This window comes from Boleophthalmus pectinirostris, unplaced genomic scaffold (genome assembly GCF_026225935.1).
Source record: "Boleophthalmus pectinirostris isolate CB_2022bp ecotype Guang Dong unplaced genomic scaffold, ASM2622593v1 HiC_scaffold_6, whole genome shotgun sequence".
NCBI classification, from domain to species: Eukaryota; Metazoa; Chordata; class Actinopteri; order Gobiiformes; family Gobiidae; genus Boleophthalmus; species Boleophthalmus pectinirostris.
Genome location: NW_026571447.1, coordinates 16049864 through 16075761, shown reverse-complemented (window position 1 = coordinate 16075761; position 25898 = coordinate 16049864). Strand labels below are relative to the sequence as shown.

The following is a 25898-nucleotide window of genomic DNA, read 5'->3' as shown; positions in this document are numbered from 1 at the left end:
ACAATTTCTTTGCAAAAGTTGGGGAGGTGCCATTTGCCAGTTTTATGTAGTAACATAAGATTTGAGCTGTAGAGGGCAGAATAAATAACTTCTATGGGTAATTATCAGTTTCTTCCACTATTCATTAGTTGCAGTTCACTCTGTTAATGATGCAATATATTTAACAATAAGTTTACTGGGGTTGTCTTGCTTTGTTTCAGTGGCTTGAAGTAGTTTCAATATTATTGCTTATAACATTTCTCTGTAGCAATATATCATGCTTAAAAATGTGTAACAGTCATATTTGTAATGTCATGTCACTGTACCTGTGTCTCTTTTGTCTGGGTTGAAATTTATATATTTTGGTGAGTTGTCAGTACTTTCTTCTAAGTCCATTTTAAATTTGTATTTGATATGCCACAATTTGTATTCACTGCATTTCCGTGTGTATGTGCCTTTATTAGAGCATCCTGTTGCATTGCTAGCTACACCTTATTTAAGAGGGCTTCTCGTCTGTGTACAGCCATCTGCCTGGCCCTTGGTGATGAAAGTAAGAGTGTGAGTGAGGCATTTCCTCCTTTTAAAGCTAGCTGAGCGTGCGCCTGCTCTTAAAGGGGGGTATTATGCAAAATTGACTTTTTGGAGTTTTCTACTATGTTATAACATTCCCTCATCAAAAGCATACCTGAAGAGATTTTAGATGCAGTCCATACATGTTTGAGTAACATATTCCGGCCCTATTTAAACCATCCTTATGATAAATATTTAAAAGCAGGATACAAAACAATATATAATAACAATATACAAAAATGTTAATACGTTGTTTTCGGTGAACAGCATTTTCAAAACAGTAAAAGGTAACATTATGATCTAAATATATAATGTGTTATCAATATCAGTGTATTACCCCCTCTTTAAGCACCTGTCCTATCTAGGCTGTGAAAAGTTTTTTCTCTTGTAAAATGCCATGCAGTTACCCATAAAGTAATAAGTAAAGCAACTGCATTACCTTGAGAATGTCTGCTCTTGTCTGATCCTGGAAGCTAAGCAGGGTTAGGCTTGGTTAATACTGGGATGGATTTCCACTGGGAATACCAATACTTTAGTGTGTTGACAACAGTTGCCACATAACTTCATTTCCAATCTGCAATTTTGTATTTGTATTTGTATTGTATTTGTATTTGTATTTGTATTTGTATTTGTATTTGTATTTATTTTCATCTCCATTAGCTGTGGAACCAGAGCTATTCTTCCTGAAGACATTGTCTTTTATGGGGCATTTAGATACATAATTGACATCATAAAGACAAAAAATAAATAAATAAAAATACATAGCAATAAAAAAGACAGACAAATACTGGATCTAGTTCATAGTGATGTCATATCAAGAGTAAAAGAAAGACATTACTCATTGGAAATGCAACACAATAGATAAGAGATTTTTTTTCTTTTTGGAACACTACTGTTGCCCAACAAGATGTTCCCTGACAGATAATGAAGAATTACAAACTTCCACTAAAAATGACTCTCTAAAACACCATAAAATACTCTTTCATGTACATATAGCATGTTATATTGTCCTCTCCAATCTACTCCCTAAGCACTTGTCTGGGGTCAAAGTGTATCTGTCCATCTCCATGGGTCAATGAAAGGTCATGAACCAGCTTTTTTTTAACTGTCAAACCTGTTCCGTTTCAGTCTGGGGAGATTGAAATGTTCCCTGGTCAGCACCCTCACCCCCAGCTCCCCTTTTTGAGCAGCCTTTCAGACTCCGCCCCCCAGCGCCTGGCCACCATCCTGTCTGCTCATCACCCAGCGCTCCTCTGTTCTCACCTTGTCCGTCCTTCATCTCCCTCTCTACCGCCTTGTCATCTTGTCAGTCTTTGTCACTTTTAGTTCATGGTGCCTCTGGAGCCAGCTCGCGGTCTATGTTTGGAGGTGGAGGTGCGTACATTGAAAGCCCCCCTTGGTGGCTCTGTAAAATACTGTCTGATAGAAAAGCATTGGTGGTGGTTTTGGTGTGTGCTTGCTGCTCCACTGATGTGAGTACAGTAGTGCGGGCCTGTATGTGTGTCAGTTGTTGAGATGCTCGTCTTTGAACTGCCTCAGTAGAGCCGCTAAAGGCTGAGTGCTGTCACTTGTAAATGGCAGACTGGTACACAGGAGACCTGAGCGGTGCACAGTGTGTGTTTTATTATGAGAAAGCCATATGCATGGCCCAGTGTGAAGGGTAAATATCACAGCTCTGTATGAATGTTTACCCTCAGGCCTGTCAAATTACTACAAATGTAAAGTCCACTCTCAGCTGGAGAGAGTGGACAACATTTACAAGGGGCTTCATTTTTCTAAATTCGTACAGAATGTACTTTTGTACTGTTGATAAGTATTGTTTTCTCAAATGTCGATTAATTCAGTATTTAGATCAACTCAGGTATTGAACATCATGTGACTCTTTTTCCCTGGTAAAAAAGAAGCGTGTAACATATTTACAGTCGATTAATGTTAAAATCTACTAAAATCTATAACATAAATAACATATATCATAAATATATTTAAAATATATTCTTCTGTGGTGGCATCAGTATTGTATTACATTCCTGAAGAGCTATTTCCTCCTCTAACATCTGCATGTCATGTATGTGCCTGAGACAGTCATAATGAGTATTTCTGTTCTTTTTAGGTGGTGGTACAGGCAGCCAGCAGAACATTCTCCATGAGGAGCAGTAGAAGATGCCGGCTCTGCCAGCACTGCTGCTGTCAACACACTTCCTGTCCTTTCTGCTAGTCACCATGGCGCCGCGCTCCCTCAGTCAAGCCCCTCTCCTCTCTTCTGTCCGCATGGGTAAGTGTTCAACACACTGTGCACTTCACCATACTCCGCTGGGCTCTCATGCTATCTGGACCAAAACACACAACAAAAAACACCTACTGGATAAAACTGACAAATAAGAAGTGAAAGTAACATCAGGTATGAATATATCATAATCATGAAATGATAACCCAGGCACTATTCAATCATTCATTTAATCATTTTGGACAAATTTGTCTCAAGTTGCACTGAAAATCAAATGCACTCCCCTTGTGAAGTGACATTGCCAAATATCATGTTTTACTGTTATTTTACTCCATCTAAATCGTCTTGAGTGTCAAAAATATCCTCTGGTACATTTGTCAGTGCCATGACTCAAACATCAAAAATAGAGTGGCTGCAATAAATCTAATATACATAATGTTAAGGTTATTTGGGGTATTCCAGAATATTGCCTACATACATACAAACATATGTTGTATGTATGTTTTCAGTTTCATTTAAAATATCAAAGTCCAGATATCAACAACCAAATCTATTTAATTACTGCAAAAAGCACCTCCACTCAGTAGCAACTGTATAGCTCCCTGTGCACTCACTTCCTGCTTCCTCCTGCCTGTTCTTTTCTTGTTTGTTTGTTTCGATGTGCAGCAGCGATCCTGGATGACCAGTCGGTGTGTGGGCGAGGGGAGCGGCTGGCGCTGGCTTTGGCCCGGGAGAACATCAACAGTGTGATGGAGGGTCCCACTCGAGCCCAAGTGGAGGTGGACATCTACGAGCTGCAGAGAGACTCTCAGTATGACACCACTGACACTAGTGAGTGCACCACACAGCTCACGCACAAGATGATGGTGTGCTGGCCTGGAAGGGTCTGAAAACAAAAATCAGGACAAAAATACAAGTTAATCTAATACAGTCCATGTTGTTACATATTGAGAACTATAATTGTTGATAACTGTTTCTCCCCACAAGGCTTCCAGAAATAAATATTTTATTCTTCTTTTATAGTAGTTGTAGTTCAATACAATATTTGTGGTCAGGATTGTGGTATTCATATTGATTTTACTAGTCATTGCTTTAGCTCTATCACATCAAAACTTTATTTATTGTAAAATCGTGGCTCTAAAGTAGATTTGATAAGGTTTCACTCGGTTAAATTCTTAGAAAGTGCTTACAGGGTGAAAGTAACAAATTTAGATGTTATTCTTTGAAAGGCTTCTGCTTGGAGAGTGCAGGACTTATTCATGGTATTACACCCAGTCTTTAAAGGGTGAAGTATGATGAAAAAGTGACTGGATCCAGGTGCAATGCCAAAACCACTCATGACTGATGATTTCTTCTTGATTTGTTACAAAAATGTATTTTAAATAAAATCTTTGCCCCCTAGATTGACTCAAAAATCTAAAATACCTTGTAAAACATATGCCCAGAACAAAGGTGTTGTTTTTAAGGGCTTAATGTACAGTCACAAGCCAATGTGATTGCAGTCATGGTGCCCTATCTTTGTAGTTCATGAGTTTCTGTAATATTAAGTATGTGAAATGCAAACAAAACACAACCTCTTTAGCATCCACACTTATATTGTTTATTGATAAAAGGGCACAGAATGACTTCTTTTGTATATGATGCTGCTGAACTATTAGTTAAAGCTTCCAGTAATTAGTCGAATAAAAGCACACCAGCATGTTTGGTGTGACTGGGAACCAGTAAGTGCTTGCACTGATTAGGTTACACGTCATTGGAGACCATTAATGGCCCTCTCTGCTTGTCTCATTAAAAAAGCGTGGAACAGTGCCCTGCAGTAACAGCTGGCAAAGTGTGGCGGGCAAACCATGACAACAGCAAATCATCAAATACTAATACAGTTCAGCAACACAGGCCAGCTCAAACAGGGCTGGTGCCACTGAGGCCAACCTATTAAAATAGTATTGTTATAGGACAAGTATGGGTATTGTGAAGACCAAAAAAATACTATTATGTTTTGTGAGATTGTATTTTCTATATTTAAATGTTTGAAAAGGGTTTGAAAATGCTGAGAAGTTACCAAGGGCAAATTTTAAGTAAGTATGACCTCACCACTGATAAGTGACTGGTAAGTGATTAGTGTGTGAGGGCAACGCATCAAATACTAATATTATTCAGTTGTACAGTTCAAACCATTATCATTTCTTGTTCAAATGAGCACCTAGTTCTAATATTGAATTGTTTTTTCTGATTGTAATTTTTGTTACAACTTTCACGGGCCAGACACCCTATTAAAAATTTATTGCTGCACTTTGCAGTTGTTATTTTATGAAAAGACTAAAAAAGCAGTGTCAGAGAGAAGACAGAGCCGTACTAGTCTTGTTCTAATAGGTCACGGACCCTGCTACAAGCTATGGCAAAATGTCTGTGTGTTTTTTTCCAAGGTTAGGGTTGTGCGTGTCCTTGACCATTGGGCAGGACACTCTGACAGAATATTCGCTCTTGGGGTCTTTTTGAATGGAAAACGCTCATCATCTTTGCACACACATATACCCTAAGCCCGGCCCCCTCTCTTCATCCCTCTCCAGTCCTCTTGCTTGGGCACACACTTAATCACTGGTTCCCACACACAAATCTAACGCACACAGCAGATTTCCTTCCACAGACGCGAACACTCCATCACACGCGGGGCGCAGGGAAACAAGTGGCGCGGACTGAAGAAGACTAATTGGGATGAATTAAAAGACCGAACCAAATATACCAAAAGGAGTGGAGCTTAATGACTATCAAAATAAGTGCAACGCGGATCTGCTGTGATTGGGAAGCCACTGAGAAAATGATTAATTAAATGAACTGTGCTAGTAGATAGTGGTGAAAAAACACACCACTTAAAATTGCATGTTAAAAATGGCAGCCTAGAGTTTTAACAAAAGCAGATGATGAATATGCTTTCCTGGTCCTTCTCTTTCATCACAGGAATAGCAACAAGTACTTGATACTTTTGCTTTACTTCTGTCTATTGATGTTTTGTAATGCATGTACTATGCCTAAAATTGTACCACTTTCTAAGTTAGCATTCCATAGTAACAATTAATGGGGATTGCAGTTTGCAGTGGCTCAAGAGGATGAGTAGTTTTCATTATTAGTTCTAATAATATCTTCCAATCCAAAACATGCCCCACAAGATGCACCAAAATCCTCCGTCTTAGGGCGTCTTGGACATAGACTGCATAAAAGGGACTAAGGGGGTGTGGCATCACTCACAGCATTCAGCTCCAGTCAAATGAAACTCACGAGGCTAAAAGTTGTAAGAGCGAATTTGAAGCTGAGTTTCATATTAGGAATTTATTCACGGACAAAATAGTGAAATAAAAACACCTGGATTAAGGAGAGCGTGTTAATATGAACATTTTAAGACAAACATTGTGAGGCTCACTGCAGCAGAGAGAGAGGGGTGACAATTTTTCAATGTAAAGTTTCGTCGAGTCACTGGAGCCAGAAGCGCCCACATTCATAACTTCCATTAGCTATGCCCATTTATATATAGTTTATGGTTATGATCAGGCCTAGCTCAAGTTCTGGAGATGGTGCCTGCTGCTCCTGACAGGTTAGCCCAGCAGCATTAAAGCATGAGTCAAATGCAGCAGATACATTTCTCTACAGTAAAGTGTACTTTAACTTTCAGATTTTCAGATTGAAGACACTTTGACGGAGATGACTGTGGTTTGGTTGTGTGACTTTTGTATGTTTTGTTTCTTTTCCAAAACTTGACTAAATGAGAAAATTGACTAAAATTTGACTATGCCTGTTTATGTTGTATTTTTCTTATCCTGTGTGAACTAAAGAAAAAAAAAAATCTGTGAGGCAATAATATTTGATTCCATTCCCAGTCTGTCTAGATGATTTGATTATAATCTCAAACTAGAAATAGAGGAAAGGGCAGTTTGTTCTCATTGCTTTGTCAGTCTTCATGCGACATCAGCTCTGCTTTATTGATCAGCAACACAAACAGCAGGCTGCTCAATTAGTCAGGTATATAGAGAGCGGGAGACTAGCCTGTCTTTTCTCCTCTCACTCCTAATCACTCACGCATCTGCTGGGAATTTGAGTTTGTGGATTTTAAGCAAGTGAGCTCCCACTGATACATGCTGCGCTCTGAAGCTTGGCTAAATGAAAAAAAAAATATGATTGAGTTAAAAGCCATCATGGCAGTTATGTGCTGTGATAAAGCATTGTTATATTATTTCCCGATTCAGAAAACTGGCTCTCAAGTCTGAATGCTACTTCCAGCTCTTGTTACACCAGTCTGTCAGCGTTGTTCAAACACACATATAATAAAGGTCTAAAAATCATTAAAAAGCTTGACGTTCTAAACAAGTGAATAATAACAGTAGGCAACCAGTGGGCTGCCCCGCTGTAGTCCTCCGAGTATTTATCTCTAAATAAATCAGCATATAATGAGACAGATTGTGGAGCTACAATGGAATCAGAGGCTTAACTCAAATTTAAATGCCACAATTTAAAATCTCCACACTTCTCCCCCAGCACTGCGCCTACTGTATGCCAACTCCGTCATCAGAATGCAGGGGAGAATACAGTCCCGCATAGCTAATTCTCATTTATTTTCTTCTTCTTCTTTTTTTTTTCTTTTCTTCCAGTGTGTCAGATTTTACCCAAAGGCGTAGTCTCTGTCATCGGGCCCGCCTCTAGCCCCGCCTCCGGGTCAACTGTCAGTCATATATGTGGAGAGAAAGAGGTGAGTGTATGGGAAGTCAGTTCATTTTCATTATTACGCTTCGCTAAATAAATGCTCACTCACGTCTTGGCTTTAGATGTCACGATAAAAGCGTCTTGGGAATTTTCTTATCCATATAATTAAAAATGATCTTTTCCTATATTTTCCCCCATAGCCTTTTATCCTCTGGTCTCTCTGTTCTTTGCTTCTGCCGTTTTGTCTCATCTTGCTTTTCACTCTCTAGACTCATTAATGGATTTTCCTTATATAGTTTGTGCGTGTGTGTATGTTTAATCTTGTCTATCCTCACGTGACAGATCCCTCATGTAAAGATTGGCCCGGAGGAGACTCCACGCCTGCCCTATCTTCGCTTCGCCTCTGTGACGCTGTACCCTAGCAACGAGGACCTGAGCCTGGCCATAGGAGCCATCTTGCGCTCTTTCAGCTACCCGTCAGCCAGCCTCGTGTGCGCCAAGGCGGAGTGTGAGTGAACTCTTCATAAAGTATAACGTTTGTGTTATGAATAATTTAGCACCAGTAAAAATACTAACCACAGCAATTTGTGCCCGGATTCTAAAATCAATAGCCTGGAGATTGCATTGACACTGTATAATAAGATATAATTTCAGTTGACTCAAATTGAACTGAATCTGAAGAGAAGCTACTTTATGATTTGTAAGTTGTTATTAGAAAAACACATTGGGAGCACCATAGCATCTCTCAAGTGTCTTTATTTTGATTTGATTTTTGTTAAAATTGACTTGAAAATGTTAAAAGATTTAAGACTTAAACAACTATAACTACTTAGTATAGGCCTATTTTAAACCGATGAAGGAAATCAAGGCAATTCGTTTGATACATTCATCTAAATAAAGTAGATTTAATAACAGGAAACATGGTTGTAAAAGACACCTCTATGGACTACTTGGGGTAAACTGAGGACACAGCTGGAAATTTGACAAAAATACTGCAAATGTGTGAATATTCAATTTCTCCCACCATGACATGTATGAATGGGAGCATAATTTGTCTGCATTGCCCAACCTGGACTTTGATCATGTGGTATAATACTGACAGTTATTTCCTCATAAGTAAGATATACTCCACATACTTTACAAGTATTTTTGAAGTCAAGCATGCTTCAGGTTGGTGCAGTGGTTTGCATTGTCGCCTCTCCCCAGTCCGTCCTTTGATCCTCGGCTGGAGGGCCTTTTCTTGGTGTCCCTGTTCTCCACTGGGATGTTAAAATTTAAAATTAGTCAAAAAAATGTTCACCCACCTCTGCCATAGTCCAATAAAACTCTGGTGAGTGAGGTCTCTACATTTACAGTGCTGTGGTTGGATGTTTTCTGAGGTGTGAAAGAATAACCTTAGGGCTTCAATAAATGGATTTTTCAGTTTTATTATAAACAAATCCGGGAAAGGCTAGCAAATGGGCCAAGGATAAGATGATTAGTTTTGGTGCGAATCCAGATTGCTGTTAAGAATCTGGCTTTTAAAGAATTCTTTTTCCAATTTTAGATACTAGAGCTTTGTGGATTATGTTGTCAGTTATAGCCTTTACCCCGGGACTAGTACCTTGGACTTTACTATTGTGGATGTTAATTTGCTGACAGCTTCTTCACACAAACTGTTACAAACTTGAACGATGTACTTTAAACTTTGATGTAGCACCTTAATATGTTGACTACTTAATCTTTGTAGCTTGTTGATTTCACAGTGTCATATATAACGCTATTTTCTGATCTATGTCACAATGTTGTTTTCCTCATCAAAAACATACCTGAAGTTGTACTTTGTTTCATTCACACATTTAACACACAAACACTGCATATTTAGGCTGAGCTCTCCACTCTAATAGAAGACACTCTGTTCCACCTTGTGATGTCATGTGGTAATACAGGAAGTGCTCCTATGTGTTTTTAAACTCCATACATCTTCACTAGAATTGATGAATGATTTGAGCCCTGAACTGCCGATCTCGACTGAACTAAAGGTAAAAGGTAGCTGTTAATGTGAAAAGTCCCACAACATGACATCACAAGGTGGAACAGAGCATTTTGAGCTTTGCAGATATAGACAGACTGATAATAAAGGATTACTCAAATGTGTGAATGAAAGCTGTTTGAGCTTTTTGCATGTTTTTCCAATGTAGTTTTTTTTAAGTGCAAATAGCAACCTAACCTAACCATTATGATTGGTTATTGGCAGACATCTACTTAGTTTTCCTTTCTAAGATTCCACAGTAAAGCGCTTATGTGTTCATATCCTTTTTTAAAAACAGTTCAAGTCTTTAGCACTGTACGCTACTCCCTGCTGTACTGACTCCTTTTTGTTTATGTGCAGATGCCAGCGTGGGAAGGTTGATACATTCTCTTTTGTTGTGCGGATATGACTATTTTGTCTTCTCTTGGACACTCATTGTGACAGTCTGGTCGCAGAGTTCCGTCTGTAGCCAAAGTTCAGAACAGAGCTCACACACCGCTGCCATTCTATTACTCATGCCCTCGCTCACAACCCCTCTTATCCACCTCAGAGGGTTGTTAGGCCAAGCCAATTTAATAAATATTCCCTTTTTTGAAATGCCTTCTACTATTGGAGGAACATAGGGGATATTTGGCTTAACTTGCCAGGCATTAACATCACAGGGGATTTGGGGCTTAGTCACCAGCCTTTTTTATTTTCATTTTGAAAGACTGCATTATTGATTTATTATGTACTCCCACCATCAAGAGTCATGGGATTTCAAAAAGCTTGGCGCGATTATGACTATAGCACTTGTACTGACTGTTGTGAGTAAAACTGAATTCTACAGTTGCAAAAAGAAATAGTAAATTAGTTGTTATGCGGTTCAATAATGACTGGAAAAATGAGGGGGAGAGGAGGCAAGCCAGTAGTTGTCTGCATGTCACACACACATACAAGAATGAAACATCTCACCACTGGTGCGGAATAGATAACATAGTTTTGACAATGGAAAAGCTCGCCAATATTCAAAAACACTCATTGGGATTCTGTCTCAGTTTTCCTCCGATTCCTAGCGGAGTTGTCATTTCATTGAACTAAAAAGATGTTTTAAATGGCATTGGATGTTTTGTAGAGTTTTGATTGAGAGTTGAATGGGTAGATGAGAGGCGGTTCCATCTCAAGGCTTTCAGGTTCTCATAGATATCAGAGGCTGGAGATTTCCCTGATAGTTAGCATCCGGGCGACTGCAGCAGAGGCAGGGGTGTGCGCTGTGTAATATATTTGGCTTGAAGGTGATCTTTACAAGGTTATCACTCTCACAGACTCTGACCCACTTGGCTGCGCTATCTATCGCCATGGAGCTGGTTGCCATGGCGGCGGAATAGGTGCTAACTGCCACTCAACAGGCTTGTTCCCGGCTCTGAAAGGCTGTGTACAGGATCACTTTGTCCTCATGCCATATTTGAATACTTATGTACATATGTGCGTCATTGACTAGGTCTTTTAAAGCACTGCAGAGGCAGAGCACCAAGACATTCTGGAGTTTTTTCATCACAATCAATATTTTATGTTCCTCCCTTCACCTTCTCAAAATAAGAAGTTCTGAAGTTTGACAAAATATGTTCTACTACTTCAGTATGGGTCTGTTTGCAAATGAAGCAGAGTCAGACTAGAGACTGTTTTATGCTTATAAAATGTCTTTGAGTGGACCTGGATATTATTGAATACTGTCTGTAGGAAAGAGCGACTCACTAAAATCATAATATTAAAGAGAAATGCACAAAACTACAAGTGATACTATCTCTGTTGCAGTGAAACTGGTACTACTATAACTTATAGGCTTGTCATGATAACAAAACGATAATACTGAAATCGATTTATGACACTGATACAAAAAACCTACAGCAGTATTACCCACAAAATCTACTCTAAATGTACAATACAGTTACATATAAATAGCAGAATGAACCAAAGAAGTTATTTCTTCAACCCTCCACAGCTCTGATCATAGTGGAAAAAATACCCAAAAGTTCCTTGCTAGTATAGAGAAAAACTCCTCACGATAAATATTGACCCCCAAAATATATTGTTCCAGCTTACATATATTGAACGAAAAGTCGATATACTAATTATTGTGACAGGTCTAATAACTATTCTTGTGACTTCCTCCATGTATTTTCAATGTGGCCAATGCTGTATTTAGAGCACTGTGTACTGTATGTCACTAGGTACCACATTGATTTTCTGTGCACTCGTCTTTTATAGCACTGCAGTGGTTCACCACCAGAAAATGTGTGCCACTATTTTTCTTTTATTCATCTTGTTTACTCCATCTTAGCGTTCTGTGTCCAAATGGAGTCTGTTTTGTGTTTTCTACCAGAATGTTGCTAGTGTTAAAAAGTCAGACACTGGATGCATTTTAATTAAAAAACATATTTAGAGACCAGAGAATTTGGTCAGTGGCATTTGTAAAATGAATTCACAATTTGCCAGCTTTCGCATATTTTGATGTGGGTCATTTCCGCGGGGTTGTGTCTCTTGGTCACATTGTGAACATAATTCGATTAGGGAGTTTTTTTGCACGTTGGATGAGGAGAACTGAGGAGGAGCCTGGAATGAGAGAGACTAGACACTCAGGTAGCAGATAGAGAGGTTAGGGGCTTATAGTAGAATGAGTGAGGGGAGGGGAGGAGAGGAAGCTGTGAAAGTGCATTGATTTTTTCCCTCCTTCCTCAAACTAATTAAAGTTTTGGCCTGGTTCAGTGATTACCCCACTGCTTACAGAGGCTTTCTCGTGCTGAAGGGCTCCGGTGCACTACCTCTCTCTGCTCCTACCTCCTCCTCCCTTCACACTACATGCCAGCCCACTTCCACTTATTTACATAGCTAGGGGTGCTTTACTAGGGAATTACAATTAGGGAGCAGCGGGGTTGACTTTCTAGTGAAGACGTATTTTGTGCATGATGTCAAGTGAGCCTTGACTGCCATTGGTTATACTCCATTTGAAGAGGAATTCACTTCAAGTGGGCAAATCTTCTTGAGCAGGGTATTTCACTCATGCTGTGGCCGAGTGTACCCGTCCATCTCATGAATGGATTATGGAGAAATGCAGTCACTGACAGTTATTTGATTATTTTTCTGAAAATCGACACCATGTTGTGAGTATAATTCAGGCTAACAGTATCTGGACGTTAGACAGAAAGTGCATCATAATGGAAAAGTATCTGCCAAGGCTCAGGACTCATCTACATTTACTATTCCATTCAAAGCTCTTCTTTTCTGTTCTTGGCTCTGTCCAAACAAATGTGAATTAAGTCTTTAAAGCATATCAGTCTAGACGGATGTTTTATGATGTCAGGAGATTTATGATGAAACTCAATACTTCAATAATCCAAACCACGCCAGATATGAGCTTTTGTCAGCTCAGCATGTGACCTTAAAAGACGGTAATAAGTGGAGTTACAAAATCAAAACAGTTTCAAACATTAAGTTAAGGCTTTGTGGATTTGTATAACTGAATTTGAATATCAAGAATAATGACTGCAATCATCCCAAGAGGTTTTAACAAGGACAGGTTGATGCAAATGTAAATTGTTATATAACAAAGAACATTTTGTAATGTTAAACAGTTTTTGAAGTAATAACTTATATAGTATCAAAAACCTTTTTGAGATACACAAATATACATACCCCATACTTTCTGTCATCAATGGCACTAGTGACCTCTTCAGTAACATCCATTAGTGTCTTTGAGGTAGATATGTTTTCCTATGATTTCATCCCTTTGAGCAGCATTACTTTGAAAAAGAAGAAGAAAAAGAACACTATGTACTCGAGCCTCACATTGATTTTCTTTTCTTTTACATTATCTCGAAAAATATTTTAATTCATAATGGCTGAATGCTGAAAGACAAAACAAAATATCTACAAAACTAGTATTTTTAGACATTTCCTTAGTTGCAGCTAAATTATTTGTTTTAGTTGTTGTAAGCATTTTCACAGTGAAAACAACTTGTGTGCTTCAAATGTGTGCTATTTTAAGTAAACAGCACTCCAAAACACAAATGAACCCCTAAAATTTTTGTGTAATTGAACTAAAAAAAAAAACCCAACAACCTTGTTTAATTCAGTGCTTCTTTCAGTTGTAGGAAAAACAGAAGAATTCTTTGTGTGTGTAAATAACTGGAACCTATTTTGAAATACACAGCGAATTGTCAGCTTCTCTGGCATGAGTATAAAGAGTTATAGACCAAATGCCCTCACAGTGTACAGAAACAAAATGATTAATTTTGCTCCTAATCCAGAAGTATGGAAACCTTCCAGATGGCTCTGAAATACAATATGTCAAGAGTGTTTCTCACCCAGCTTACAAACATGAAAACAAACATAAACGGCTAAAAAACAGTATCCTTGGCCGAGGTCATGATGAATAAAAAATAAAGCCTTACTCAGAGAGCAGACTCAGTGCACAGTGTTGAATCCCAATGTATTGCTTTTGTTTATTTCCAACACATTTTGGACAAACTGTTGTTCACGCCCTACAAAGTGATAGAAATAGGGGCAGTCAAGGATGAAGGGGGGTCCCACTGTCCTCCCATTGGGGTGTGTGAGTGGTGTTGATATGGAGCTTGCATTAATTCAGCTTGGAAGGCCTAACTTTGCTCCCATCTACCTCAACGCTTCTCTAGACTTTACCTGCTCCTCGTACTGCTCCCCATCACCACCTCAGCTTTTTATCGTCCCCTTCACACTCCTCATTCTCTCATTTTCCTCTTCACACTCTTCATCATCTCATTGTTCCCCTCATCCTTTCATCATCCTCCTCACTCTCCTCATCATCTTATCATCTTCATCACTCTTCTCATCATTTCATCCTCCCCTTCACTCTCACAGGCTTCACTTCTATCACCTCGAGTGTCCAGGCCCTGGGGGAAAGCATCTCCTAAATGTCAGCTGTGAGGCCATATGCTTGTCAAAGCCTGATCTCATCGGATCTCAGAAACTAAGCAAGGCCAGATCTGGGTAGTACTTGGACGGGAGACCACTGGGAATTCCAGGTGCCACAGTGGGGTGCCAGTGGCAAAACTGTCGTTGTGTTCTTAGGCAAGACACTTCACCTACAGTGGAGTGTGCGTGAGTGTTGGTGGTGGTTCGAGGAGCTGATGGCGCAGATCGGTCGCTTCTGTCAATCTGTCTGTGGAGGCAAGCTACTATTGTAGCCACAGCTGCCCTACAATAGTAGCTTGCCACCATTGAGTATGGTACACAGCAATACTGTATAGTACAATGAACTGTGAAGCGTCATGAGGGTCTTGAAAAGTCCTATATAAATGGACTGATTAATTCATTAATAGACACTTTATAACTGTATGCAGTCAGTAGTGCATGCACGAAAATGAGACACAGCTGTACACAAGCCCAAGGAGTGGTTAAACTGGAGCATGCAACCTAGTTAAGGCTGTGAGGTACAGGCATCTTTAGGTACCAATTTTAAAAAGACCCCCCTTTTAGAAATACTATTAATTAAGTAATCAACGACACAATTCATCACAATGTCTTTTACTGGACACCAAAGCTAACACCAAAGCTAACTCATTCATTAAAGCTTGTGACAATCTAAGATCTCCACGTTGATATGGGCTTGTGCTGTATTTCAGGCCTGCTCAGACTGGAGGAGCTAGTGCGCCGCTTCCTCATCTCCCGAGAGACACTGTCGGTGCGTATGCTCGATGACAACATGGATCCCACGCCGCTGCTCAAAGAGATCCGCGACGACAAGGTGGCTACCATCATCATCGATGCCAATGCCTCTGTGTCCTACCTCATCCTCAAAAGGTCAGTTTGAGACCTCACAAGAGTAGAAAGTTTGATAGTTTTTCTCTATAAGGGGAAGGAACTGACACTTGTCCAACTATTTTTGGCCCGAGCAATGGTGAATGTTTACAGTGTGTGGGTTCACCCATACTCAGAGTGGTGCTGCCAAGGTTTAAATCTGAGGCACAGCTTTGCCACTAATGGACCAACTTGCTTTTCTTTTGCAATGCTATTCTGACTTTTAGCTAAGTATATATCTCACATTTCTCTGATTCGTTTTGTCAGTGTCTGTTAGGGATGATATTAAAATTAAAATTGAACCTAGACACTTATTTGAACAAGTATCAATACTAAAAAGCTCACATTAACTGGATGAAATTAACTTTTCCTGAATAGCTCTAGAATGATCTTGAGCTGTATCAGACTATAAGTATAAAACCACATTGGTCTGAGGAACAACTGAGGGATTATACAGATATGAGATTACATGGGAATATATAGGAAATTACAAAATTTTTATGTTTTTAATGTTGAAATTACATTCTAAAAAAATATAAGAAGAGTGTATTTTATCCCTTAGTATCAAAATTGAGTTTGAAATTTTAGTATTGTGATTTGTGACAACAAAACTTTCTGTCAGTGTGTGAAATAACATGGTAATAGTGTGTGAAATAACATTTAATCAAAACAGCATGACTCTCTCATATAGCCTTGGACAGATGACTAACAAAAGTATGTCAGTATGTTACAAGCAATTTAACAATTCAAAAATGTCACAATTCGTTTTGGACCTACAATTCAATATGCATTGCGATGAAAAATGTTTAATGTTATTATTCCAAATGGGATTAATTATGAAACTTTTTATTTCATAGAGGGCTTTTCTTTACAAATTCTTCATAGTGGATTAACTGTCTGATGCCTATTCTAGCCTACAGTATGTGTGAGCTTACAGCATAAAGTTTTTGTGCATTCTTTACGGTAGTTTGAAATGTTATGCCTCATTTACTTGTTGGAAGCTTTTGCATGTTGTTTTCCACAGTCTGCTTTGTCGGTATATAAACTCCACCCTTTTAAATGATATTCCTAGCAGTTGTTTATTATTTTGCAAGTTTCACTAAGAATTCATTTTCAATTCATTTCTTTATTGCAAAAGTATGGTGCACATTTTCCATACCAATACTGCAACACCATTTCATTGAAGCACTCCATTTCTAAAACGAAAACTAAAAGCTTTAATTTGCGCCATAGTACTCATTGCCACTGGTATCATTTACACTCTGTTTATCCAAAATGAGCACTTAAAATTCCCCCTCACTCTAAGTGTCTCACTGGAATTGCCTTAACATCTTATTTCTACATTCCGAGCCTGGTGGATTTGCATTGTAAAAAAACATTCCGCATATCTCCTTGGGACCCGATTGCACTCTTGAAGAAATTAGTTGACAAAAAGACATGTTTTTGGTGGGCTGCAGCACAGATGTTACAGAGGTTGAATCAGGAAATGCTTTGCCTGTAGCCAGTGAGTCAGGCATGTTTTTGCGTATGAGATGCCCGCCCTTTAACCAAATGTCTGATGATAAAAAACTGTGATTAACGTATTCTATTGCTTTCCTCTTTTGTCCCCCCTCTGCTCTCATATACCCTCCGACTGCACCCTCCATCAATCTTCCTGTCTCACATTATGCTCACCTGTCTGTCCCTTATTTTACTCTTTTATTGCTAACATTATTTTTCTCCCTGTCTCTCCCTCCCTCTTTCTCTCTCTGTCTCTCTCTGCTACAGGCATCGGAGCTGGGGATGACATCAGCGTTTTACAAGTACATCCTAACCACCATGGTAAGAGTACGCACATCCTCCCACAGCCCTCCCGTCTGTCCCTTTATGGGCGAGCAAAAGGTTGAAGCGTCGCAGATGAAGTGATAAGGGAGAGGAAGGGAAGCAGCTGTGGTACCGTATGATATGTATAGACAGGGTTGTAGGTAAAGGTGATGACAGATGTGTGGTGGCCTCTTTTTGTTTTTTTCTCCACCTCCAGCCGCTGTCTCCTGTTAGGTTTTTCATCTCATGCTTTGATATACTCCCCTCGCTTCCTTCCATTTGAATTAATGTGTCACTTTATGCAGTGCTCCTTGATTTTTATTTTCTACCCCTCTCCGCCCTCAGTATGCTCTTCATCTTAAAAAAAAAAAAAAAAACCCACTGGAGTTATTTCCATCAACCTCTTCTCCACCCGTATCAGTGTTTTCCCCTCTTTTAGGGGCTGTCTATATCGTTTCTTCTTCTCTTCGTTGGAGATTAGATGTGTCACTCCCTCTCCTCTGTAGCTCTTTTTTCTTCATCACAATCTCCCTTCCTACACATTTATTTTTCCACTAGTAAAAATTTGATACACTGTCAACACTGTCACTCACCAGGATTTACGTCTCTGCCTGAACCAAAGCAGGAAAAATTGTGTTTTGAGAGATGGGACCACTTGCTAACAATAAAGTGTTATGATTTTATTACTGTCTATCAGGATTAGTCATGTAATATGTCCTTACTGATCTGGTCAGTATCTTCTTACATTAGTATATGTGTTTTATTTAGGATATATAGAACTAGGCCTGTCACGATAATTACATCATAGCTGGAACAATATATTTTGGGGCTCAATATTGATCATTTATCATCTTTTTCTTTGCAGTAGTGGGGAGAGTTTTATGAAATAATGTAAGATTTGAGCTGTAGAGAGTAGAATAAATTCTATTATGCTAACTGCTATGACTAATTTTTGGTTCATTCTACCTTTTATTTATTATTTCTTTTAAATACTCTCTATTTAAAATTTGGTTTACTGGGATTATCCTGCTTTGTGACAGTGGGGTAAAATAGTTTCAATATTATTGTTTATTGCAGTATATCTCTGTTGCAATATATTGTCCTTCAAAATGTGTTATTGTAACAAATTTTGAAGCACCTATATAGAACCAGACAAAAGTGCTTATAATTGGTAATCTCCGGTCCATAAAGCATTGTTCTCGTTGACTTTAATTAAAGTGTTATCTAACCTTATTGCATATTAAACAGCTTTTCAATTACCCAAGGATCACAGAGATTATCAAAAGATTTTAACATGTAAAGCAGGTCAAGCATCTGTCACATTACAGCAGGTGGTCTGACCTTGAAATTATAATGAGCAGAACCTTAAAAGACTCATTATCAAAGGCTGATTTAAGCATTAGGGGTGATTATCATCAGACAAATGCAATGTTAACCAAGGAAAAAGCAGCAACCTAAAGCACAACAGTTGATTACAACATTGATTAGGTCCTATTTGGCTCATTTAATGAGGCCAAAACAATTAATGAAAGTTGAGATTAATCAGAGAGTAGGTGAATCTGGGACTGAAATATCAGGTCTAGTCTTTTAATGATATCACAAACCAAATGTTTTGAACTCTGGAGAGGGTGACTCCTAAAATGTGCACAGTTTCTCAAATATGCATGAATAAAACGATGAGGACAAAGAGGAAAAGTCAGTTGTTCAAAATGGTAAAATTTAACCTGACTCACACCAAATTGGTATGTGTAGCACTCTGAAAATAGATTCTGGTGAGTTTGTGAACTCATAGATATTGCAAGAATCCATCTTGCTCTGCAGCGTTAGGTCAAATGGGCATACTCCTTAAAAATCAGTTTTTCTGTTTATATTAATAATATTTTTTGTATCAAACGACCATGTAGTGTTGAATAAAAAATAGTACATATTTTGAAGTAGGTGCATTACTTCATTTATTTGCCCATGTAGTGTATCATGTGTATCATCTTTCTCCTTTATACAGTCACAACTATCTCACCTTCTCCTCCAGGACTTCCCCCTCCTGAGACTAGATGACATAGTTGATGACCAGTCCAACATCGTGGGCTTCTCCATGTTCAACACCACTCACCCGTTCTACCTGGAGTTTATCCGGAGCTTGAACCTGTCCTGGCGGGAGGGCTGTGACCTGACGTACCCTGGCCCAGCAGTGAGTCCCATTCACACATGCTGTAAACACCCACACATTGTAATAGCTTTGTTTATTTGCCAAGCTACATCAAACTACATTTTCCCTCACTGATTCACTGGGCTGCTAGACATATTCAGCTCCAGTCCTTTGCTTGTGTTTAATGGGTATTGATGTATCCATCTGTGTAGGGTCCCCATTGGTTTTGCTCATACCTTACATCTATTCTCTCTCCCAGTATTCTGCTTTCATCCCGGTTAACCGTTCAATCAGCGCTTCGTCTCGCTCTCATGTTGCTCACCTCTCTGACTCGGCCTCTTTTAGCTCTCGTCGGCGCTCATGTTTGACGCGGTGCATGTGGTGGTGGGCGCCGTCCGGGAATTGAACCGCAGTCAGGAGATTGGAGTGAAGCCACTGAGCTGCACATCGCCTCAGATCTGGCAACACGGGACCAGTCTTATGAACTATCTGCGCATGGTAAGTGCTTGAGTGTGTGCTTCTGCTATATGTCAAGTACAATGTAATTCAGAAAATGTATTAATGCTATATACTCAAGTGATTAGATAATCCACTCTAGGTAGCAGTCACATTATAGTCTAAAAATAACAATGGAAGTTGTTTGTTGTGCATTTGCTCATTCATACACATACCACATACTTTTCTTTTCTTATACCATGTTCTTTACAAACTGTAGGTTTGTTTGTAGATTCAGGATTTTATTTCACATTTACATATATACTCGTATAGAGCGTTATTCACGTGTAAGCTGGATAAAATAGAAAAAAAAATCTAATTACCGCATAGTCATGGTATAGGAATCATATGTGAACTGTTTTTATTTTAATAACTTAGACAAATTTCATTGATCCACAAGGGAAATTTCCATTTTCTTCTGCTTATCCATTTTCTTAATTATTTGAACACAGGAAATTATTTGGACACAGCAGCTAATACATCACAATATAATATTAAGAAATATAGATAGCAAAAATATAGATGGTAATACATTCTAAATAAATAGCAAAAATAGACCAAATGGTGTCAAAGAAGTTATAATTATATAATGTAATATCGTGTAGTGTAGTTCACTATGTCATTGGAAGATAAAAGTATCTACAAAATGTTATATTAATCTTTATTTAATACATTTCTCTTTTGAAATGAAAATGTTGAAAGAAATGTACTTTCTAAAAATATTCTACTTAACTGATGTGCACCTTGTAAATTTTGTCCTCCTTGATCCATTTTACAAGGATGTACGGTTTGATTTTGTCCTTCCAAATTCAAAAATGCGATTGTTCTTTTTCTACATCTCTGGTTTGAAATGAATGGTACAGTAATTTTGTTACAATCCCCAACTGTCAGTTCCCATATTTGTATTGTATTCAAATCAAGACAAAAAAAGAACATTTGGAGAGGAAAACATGTCTCCTCAGATAACCTTACCTAGAATTGTACCACTATTTATGCCATAATAAAACCACAGCTTTAACGGACTTCATACCGTGTCTAGTTTATTGTGTCCCTGCAGTAATTTTTAATCATCTCATTATAATAGTGCTAAAAATGTGCATAAAGTACATTCTGTTCCATGTTCATTTTCTTATGCTCGTAACCCCTGTGTTTCTTTCTCTGTCATAACATGAGCCATCCCAGTGAGCTCGTCCCATTGATGACCTGTTGTCAAAGCAACCGGAGACCCATCTCTCATTGCCTCTGCCCCGACCGCCCAACATCTGTCTTTGTTAGTCAACATCACGGCATTCTCCATCTTCAGCCCTGTACCATTCATCATAGACGCGCTAACTGTGCCAGCACCTGAGTGTAGTGTGGAGCTGCGAGCGGCAGGTTTGGCTCTTATTAAAAGGGCTGTTGATTTCCCTTCCACTGCTTAGTTTCAGCCTCCCGCTTGAACGCTTCCTCTCAGTTGGTTCAGATGCAAGACTGGTTGGCAATGTCCACTTTTTCCCAGTGGATAGTTAGACAGACCTAATTATGATTGATGTCATGAATTCTCTGACTGTAAACATACAGAGAGAAAGCCTGCTCTAAAAAACAACAAATGAACAAATGTGCTCTGTATGTGGAATGTGAAAAACAGAAATATTATATTTAAAATGTTTTGCAGAGGTCCAGTTTCTCATTTGCCTTATGCATTCTGAGCATACTAATTACTCACACACTTTCTGATCCTCGGACAATAAAACACTTTATAATTAGATGCAGACCATATACAGTGTGATTATTTTGACCTCACTAGCTGCTTACACAGTATATCTGGGGCAAGACAAATTTTGCTCAAATACATGGACAAAATTAGGTACAGGCTGTTTTATTATAATGTTCTCAATCCAACTCTTACAACCAAGGAACAAAAGTCAACTTTAGTTAAGTTGGGCTAAATGGTGTGACTCTCCAGCTCCCTGGGCTTGATGGAAAAGTCCTCTTCTTTCACTAAAAATTTCCCTTCTGGAGCCTGGACTTCCTTCTGAATGAGATCCCAACCTCATTGGAACCATCCTGGATAAATAAAGGCTACTTAGGATGTAATTTAGTTTCAACCAGAGTAAATGTGCTCCATTGTTTAAAAGCAGTAGGGATATTTTTATAAAATACTGCTTGTTATGAACATCCATAACTCTATATAACTAAATTGGAAACGACTGCTAATAAGTTTGAGAAAGCTCAAAAGTAAGTGGATCATACATTTTGTCAGTTTTCCCACCCACCATCTCTCTCTTCATTTTATTGCTGTATTTTGTGTTTATGAAGTAGAATATATTTAATACACTGTTGCTGACTGCAGTGTATTGATTGAATGCAAACAGGAGGGATGATGAAAATTCTAGTGTCTCAGTGTAGTAATCTTTATCTTTTTATTAATTTCATACAAATATTGTGAATAACACAACACTTACCCATTGCAATTAAGGTCATGCCAGCACTTTTAATGCATTCATTTTTCAGGATTTTTATCTAGAATTTGTTTAGTCTGCTATGTGAGTAAAGAATAGTCCTCTAGAAAAGCTTGTGGGACAACACAATTCTATCTATTTAGTTTACAATAAATGTGCTGTTCTAGATGTTCTTTAACCACACCAACTCTGCCTCTCTCCTCACTCTCTCCTTCTGGCTGCCAGGTGGAGTATGACGGTCTGACGGGCCGTGTGGAGTTCAACAGTAAAGGGCAGAGGACCAACTACACCCTGCGGATCCTGGAGAAGCACCGCGGAGGCCACAAAGAGGTCAGCAGACACCTGTTATCACACAGCAGCAGGTCTGAGCACCCGTGGGCTCCAGGCTGAGTATGGGCCTCTCGTGTGATCCCACTGTGCCAGAGGAGACGTTTAACTCTGCGGTCAACGTGGTATCGTCTCTATGACATCAACCAAATATCATTGCAGTTTATCAAGATGGCTTCATTGTGCATGCCTTATATAGCTCACTAGGCCTGTCATGATACAAGTACTGTATCGACTTATCAGGGTGGACAATGGGCCAAAAAATATTTCATGATTTTCTTGGCCAGGTCACAATTTCAATTTGATCATGATTCCTGTACACTTTGTTTTTTTTTCAGTTGCCTTATAGATGAAGCCATTGCCTTCTGCTGAAAGTGTGTGCTTAACTCAGAGCCTTACAGAGTCTAACCATTCGGAGAAGTAGGTCTGAAAAAGTAGAGAAATAGTGAATCACGATATGATGATATCATCAAAAGAAGGATTAAAATCATTATTTGATTTTTATTGTCTTTTATTATCTTCAAGCCCTTTGTTAGTGTAAAATTGGTATTGATACTGCTCATGTCATCAGAATTCCCTGGGGTGTGATGCTAACTCAAAGCACTTCTCTATTAGAAGTTCAGATACTCAAATTAGACTTTAATCTGAGTTTTATTTCAACACAATCTGACCAGAAGCTGATTTATTTGGAACTACAACTGGTGAGCTGATTTATGCTGTTAAACAAGTCTCTCACATCAAAATACTGTCACAAGGTAGCATTAGCCAACAGTTTTTCTGTTAATCACACTCTCCTTTCTGTTGAAAAGCAAACACCTAAACAGGACTGTGAATGCTCATATTGACCATAGGCTCCTTAAAATGTGTTGTTTAAATCAATTTTTGTATCTTCTATCTTAAACCTTTTTTCTCTTTGTTTGCTAATGTGTGCCATGATAACTGCTGAACATTACGCTAATAGAGATATACATAGAAAACCTCCAGTGAAATGTCACTGCAAAGTATCAATAGGATAATATACCCTATCATACACTATATAGTCAGAGCACGTCCAATTAGATTTTTTCCTCTCACAACAGATGTTTTATATGTCCTCTGACTCTACAGAAAAAAAAGAAAAAAAAAAACTTCAGACAGTTTTAGTAGCATTTCCTTTTCCTTAGTGAGCTATAAAGTGAAATGTCCAAGATAAAACCCTGCTTTTAACCTGTATTTGAAAGTCAGGAAGTAATGATGCTTGAGCCCACACACCAGTACATCCCCAGATTGAGGGTATAGCTACTCGCTTCATTGACATTGAGGGACACGCTTCGCCGTCACCTCCCCCTAATCTCCTAATGTCTTTCTGGGCTCTTTACTGGTGTAGGCCAACAGCTCCCGGTGTTAACTGTAAATGCCACCTGATAACCGCACTTAAATCTTGATCTAACGCTATCAGGGAGTTAGCATGTGATTATTAACATTTTCACTTTGGGTCCTTCTCCTCTCAGCAGCAGAAGCAGCAGCAGCATAGGCAGGCCCCACTGCAGGCAGGCTGTGCTGGAGACCACTCTTAAATGTCAGGGAAGGATAAAGAGTGTCATATATAAAGGGTGATTCTGTCTGAGAAGCCATTACCTTCTTTCTGACCTAGTGAAAGACGTATAGTATTATCTCTTAAAGAAATACCTTTACGAGCACGCCTATCTTCCCTCTTCCTTTGCTGAGCCGTAATAATCACCGGGGTAGTTAAAAGACTTGTGAAAGGGAAACGAGATCTGTTTAATGCATTATGAGACTGGATCAAATGAAAATAGACATTGAAATAAAATGATTAATCATAGTTGCCTTTATTATTTTCTGCCTTGCCTCGCTGCCCTCGTATATTTTATCATAGTAGTCAATGTCCCTGAACTGCTCCATGGGGAATAATTGGATCCTTTTGCATACGCTGTAATGGGAGCAACACAAAGCCCCATCTATTACACATGTAAGCCCGCTTTTTTAAGAGTGCTCCAGCCCGATACAGTGGCTGCTTAAGTGGAAATACAGATACTAGAGCAAATAAAATAATCAGAAGAATTAAAGTACCTATTTAAAAATGTACTTAAAGAGTTAAAAAGTAAAATTATTTTGCTCATATTTTGAGATCTAATAAAGCTTCAAATGTAATGATTTTCATACAGATTTGTGCTGAATTTTGTTCAGTGGGAACAACTGAATCAATCGTTTTTCCTAGCACTTATTATTTATATATTTATGTTTGTGCAAATTATGAACATTTATAAAATAAACCCCTCAGCCTCCTTTAAGAGTCCTCTAGCCCATAGACGCTAATACAGGGGACTGGTGAAGTGAATTCAGACCTCCTCAGTACATTATTTAGGTGACAATAGCCATTGATTTTCACCCTGTTCTCTCTTCTGTGTCAGATCGGAATCTGGTACTCGAACAACACGCTGGTGATGAACTCCACCAGTCTGGATATTAATGTCTCAGAGACACTGGCGAACAAGACCCTCATTGTTACCACCATACTGGTAAGGTCACACTTCTGAGCTGTGGGCTGTGCTGTTGTGTAGAGTGTCGCAGCCAGTTTTACTGTCACTGCAGCTGAGACTGGGAAAGACAGATGATTCATTTCAGACTTTTGAATACAATTGAGTTACATTTTTCCCCTGTTCAAGAAATATAGCCTAATACAGTTATAACTTACCATGAGCCGTATGTCAGTGCATGCTGTATTTAAATGTATGTGAATATTTACGATGTACTAGGTTTCACTAAACATGACAAATATTAGCTAATTTCGGTGACAGGCTAATTTTGACATCCCTATATATTAGAGGGCACATTTTCCGGTAGTATCAGATCTTGTCTCCTCATCAAACACATTCCTGGAGTTGTGTTTTGTTTCATGTTTAACACAGAAATAAAGCATGTTTAGACTGAGTTCTTCTCTCAAATAGAAAACGATCTTTCCACCTTGTGCTGTCATGTGGTAATGCAGGAAGTGCTCCACTGTGTTTTGAAACTCCATACAACTTCACTTCAGTCATTTGGATAACTGTAGTCCTGGAATCGACAATCTCTACTGAACTAAAGATAAAAGGTAGCTGTTAACTTGAAAATTACAGCTTCATGACATCATAGGGTAGAATAGAGCATGTTGAGCTTTGGAGATGTAAACAGACTAATAATGCAGGGATAGTCAATCATGTGTGAATGAAACAAAATACATCTTCTGATGGTACTTCTGAGATAACAGCACTAAACCAAGGCTTAAAGCTCACAACGATCAATTTTATGTAATAAATACAGGAAGCAGAAAGCATAATAATACATTGTGTAGATGATGTAGACAAGATAACAAAAGATATAATGATAAAAATGAAATATGCCCTTTGTAACTGTTCTTAT

General features: G+C 38.7%; 1 protein-coding gene across 1 annotated transcript in view; it reads left to right on the top strand.

Moving 5' to 3' along the window:
* The window catches only part of grik5 (glutamate receptor, ionotropic, kainate 5), a 126276-nt gene that overhangs the window by 84053 nt on the left and 16325 nt on the right, over positions 1-25898 (top strand). Inside the window, exons 2-11 of the mRNA XM_055163837.1 lie at positions 2660-2821; positions 3440-3604; positions 7411-7508; positions 7805-7970; positions 15113-15294; positions 17055-17108; positions 19120-19278; positions 19582-19734; positions 22398-22502; positions 24911-25018. Coding sequence (XP_055019812.1) covers positions 2710-2821; positions 3440-3604; positions 7411-7508; positions 7805-7970; positions 15113-15294; positions 17055-17108; positions 19120-19278; positions 19582-19734; positions 22398-22502; positions 24911-25018 — 1302 coding nt within the window. The 5' untranslated portion in view covers positions 2660-2709. The remainder of the gene's footprint in view (positions 1-2659; positions 2822-3439; positions 3605-7410; positions 7509-7804; positions 7971-15112; positions 15295-17054; positions 17109-19119; positions 19279-19581; positions 19735-22397; positions 22503-24910; positions 25019-25898) is intronic.